Raw genomic sequence first — 3180 nt, 5'->3', positions numbered from 1 at the left:
CTGCAGGCTGGCAGCAGGGTGGGACCCATCTGCACTTTGGCCAGCGGGCCCTCCACCTGCCCTACCTTGGCGAGGTGCTTGGCGATGCCGCGCCCGCGGTAGGCGTCGGGGACCTCGGTGTGCTGCAGGTCCACGGTCCGCTTGCCCACGTACTCGTAGAGCAGGACGGCCCGATCGTGACATCCTGCAGGGGAGGGTAGACGCGTGAGCATGGCAGCTGGAGTGGAGAGAAGGCGTCGGAGCCAGGCTGCTGGAGCTGGAGCCTCAATAACCTCTCTGTGCCTCAGTTTCCCCATCCATAGAATGGGGACATAATAAAACACCCCTCATAGGGTTGTTTGGAGACTAAAGAGTCATCTCTGTAAAATGCTAGGACAACACCCAGAATACTCCAGGCCACCATGAGTCGTTGTTATTCTGTCTCAGCATCCCAGGACCCCCAGGGCCCCCAGCCCAGCCATCTGTGTCCCCACCTGCGCTCCCTCCGGAGGGTCTGCAGGCCCAGGCCCAGCGCTGGGTAGACTGCAGGACTTGCCAAGCCCCCACTAAACCAGAGCCCGAAGAGACAGGAGAGCAGATGAGACACGCAGCAGGACCTCTCGCCAGGCCCAGAGAAGGTCAAGGTGTGGCACTGGCATCCACAGGGAAGTGACGCTGGCACACAGGACAGGAGCAAACAGGCCTTTGTGCCCTCGCAGTCCTGCCAAGCCTGGAGCTCACCAGCCCACCCCAGAGTCCCACTGGGAAACATTTAACAGGGGCTCCTCCAGCCAAAGTCTATTCCCATCTGTCTCTCTGTGCATCCATCCATCCATCCATCCAACCATCCAACCACATCCATCCATCCATCCATCCATCCATCATCCACCCATCCACCCATCCATCCATCCATCCATCCATCCATCCAACCACATCCATCCATCCATTCACCCATCATTCATCCATCCATCCACCCATCCATCATCTATCCATCTCCCCTCTGCCTGCCCATCTACTTACCCAGCCCCCCATCCACCCATTTGTGCACACATCCACCCACCAGGCCTGTTGAACAACTGTTTGCTGAGCCCTAGGCGCGGTTTCAGGTGCTGAGGACACAGCAATAAGCAGGCCAGACAAGAGTCCTGTGCTGGTGGACGCACGAGAAGAGGAAACAGAGCAGAGAAGCAGGCAGGTGGGCGGAGAGGAGGCAGGAGGAAGAGGAGCGGGCCGTGTGCTGTCTGGGGAGCAGTGTCCCAGGCTGAGAGAAGCCAGCAAAGGCCCTGAGGCAGGAGTGGGCAAGCGAGAGGGTGGAGGAGATGAGGGGAGGGCAGGGGTGATGGGGGAGGAGGCCCGTAGAGCCTCGCAACCACCGGGAGCGGGAGCCATGGAGGGTCCTTGGCAGAGGAGGGACAGGACGTGTCCGTGTCTCGTGATCCTCCTCTGGCTGCAATGAGAAGAGGGGCGTGGTGGCCGCACTAGTCCAGGTGAGCAATGTGGGTGCTGATGGCCGAGTGTGGGGAGAACGAGTGGCTGAGGACAGCTCCACGGTCTGCCTTCAGGGAGCTGTGATGGATGAAGGAACTAAGCTGATCAGGGGACAGAGGGCCATTTCGCCAGAGGTGCAGGGAAGGACGAGAAGAGGGCACAGCCAGTGCGAGGGCCCTGAGATCAGAACACACAATTTGCTGTCCCTAAAGGAAAACATGTCAACGCCAAGTGTGATTATGAAAAACAAATTGTATTTCACGTGTTTTTCACTTTAAAGCACCATAATTTGCTCCCTGCTGCCTGGGCCAGGGCCTGCGATGTCACCAACGGAAACCTGAAGGCTGAGGGACGCAGCGAACTACGTGCGGGAACACGGCCCACCCCGTCAGGGGCTTTCTGGTTCTCCCCTGATGCTCAGGGGTGACGCTGCAGGCCACCGCCCTGTTTGCAGATGCAGAGACTCAGACCCAGGGGTCCACACCCCAGTGAGTCAGGTGAAGGGGAACCCAGGCCTCAGACCAGTCTCTGCACTGCCTCCTGCCTCCAGGCCTCTCCCAAGGCAGTTCTTCTGCCTGGAACACCTTCCCCTTAGGTCCAGCTGAGGGTGGCCCTAGGGGCCCCTGCATCCCCTCTCCAGGCCTGACGGCTGCTCTGGTGGGCGGGCCCAGCTCTGGCCCCACTGCCGCCTGCCCTGGCCGTACAGTGGGACTCTGGTCTCGGCTCCCACACCTGCTGGGTAATTCAACGCGCCCAGAACAGGACCACAGGGGCCAGCGGAGGGAGCGGCCTGCGTGCCGCCCTGGCCATTTAATTACCCCAACGCACCAGGGCCTACATGCCAGGCAGGGTTCAGCGTTGGGTATAACAGTAAAGAAAACCGACCAGACGCTCCCTCCTGGAGGGAGACAGACAGGAAGTCGTATCATTATAAACAAGACCGATCTGGGGGACAAGCTAGAGATGAACGCAGCCGAGGAGGGGAGGGTGCACAGGGCAGGCCTCTCCTGAGCACAGACCTGAGGGGCAAGGAACACAAAAGGACACGTGGGGGGCGAGCAGTCCAGGTGCCGAGAACAGCCGTGCACAGGCCCTGAGGCACACGGTGCAAGAAGCAGTGGGAGGCCAGCAGGGTGGCTGGAATGAGTGGGGAGCGTGGGAGTAAGCCACACTGGAGGCTCTGGGGCCAAATCATGTGGGGCCTTGCGAGCCACTGAAAAGATCTCGGCTTCTCACCACTGCCAGCTCTGAAGAGGGAGGTGGCGGGTCCTCAAGCCTTGGAAGTTTGCTCGTCTCCCTCTGTTCATCGCCTGCCCGTTCCCTCCATCAATATCCTTGAAATGGCCACGGGGCCGTGGACGGAACGGATCCCCAAATGGCCTGGGGCTGCCCCCCATCCTGGTTCATCAGCTCGTGCTGGTCCCCAGTGCCCAGGCCAGGGAAGACACTCAAGAGAGATATGTCCTATAAACTACGCTGTTCTCTCTCTGCCAGACACACTCTAGGGCAGTGATGGTGAACCTATGACACGCGTGTCAGGTGACATGCGAACTCATTTTTTTGGTTGATTTTTCTTTTTTTCTTCTTCTTTTTTAAAATATATATATATATTTTTAAAATATATTCTACTGATTTTTTACAGAGAGGAAGGGAGAGGGATAGAAAGTCAGAAACATCGATGAGAGAGAAACATTGATCAGCTGCCTCCTACAC

At 58.4% G+C, this 3180-nt stretch overlaps 1 protein-coding gene across 2 annotated transcripts in view; it reads right to left on the bottom strand.

Annotated features, from left to right (window-relative positions):
- The window catches only part of NATD1 (N-acetyltransferase domain containing 1), a 19522-nt gene that overhangs the window by 2735 nt on the left and 13607 nt on the right, over positions 1 to 3180 (bottom strand). Inside the window, exons 1-2 of one of the 2 annotated variants that reach the window (XM_014542822.1) lie at positions 1353 to 1722; positions 66 to 184 (exon numbers count right to left, since the gene is read on the bottom strand). In XM_014542822.1, the coding sequence (XP_014398308.1) occupies positions 66 to 184; positions 1353 to 1368 (135 nt within the window). In that variant the 5' untranslated portion in view covers positions 1369 to 1722. Of the gene's footprint in view, positions 1 to 65; positions 185 to 1352; positions 1723 to 3180 lie in introns of those variants that run through there. The other variant, XM_005870145.2, reaches the window with a different exon arrangement.

The sequence above is a fragment of the Myotis brandtii genome, unplaced genomic scaffold, assembly GCF_000412655.1.
Source record: "Myotis brandtii unplaced genomic scaffold, ASM41265v1 scaffold314, whole genome shotgun sequence".
Taxonomy (NCBI): Eukaryota; Metazoa; Chordata; class Mammalia; order Chiroptera; family Vespertilionidae; genus Myotis; species Myotis brandtii.
The sequence above is the reverse complement of the archived record's forward strand: the minus strand, read 5'-3'. Positions and strand labels throughout refer to the sequence as shown.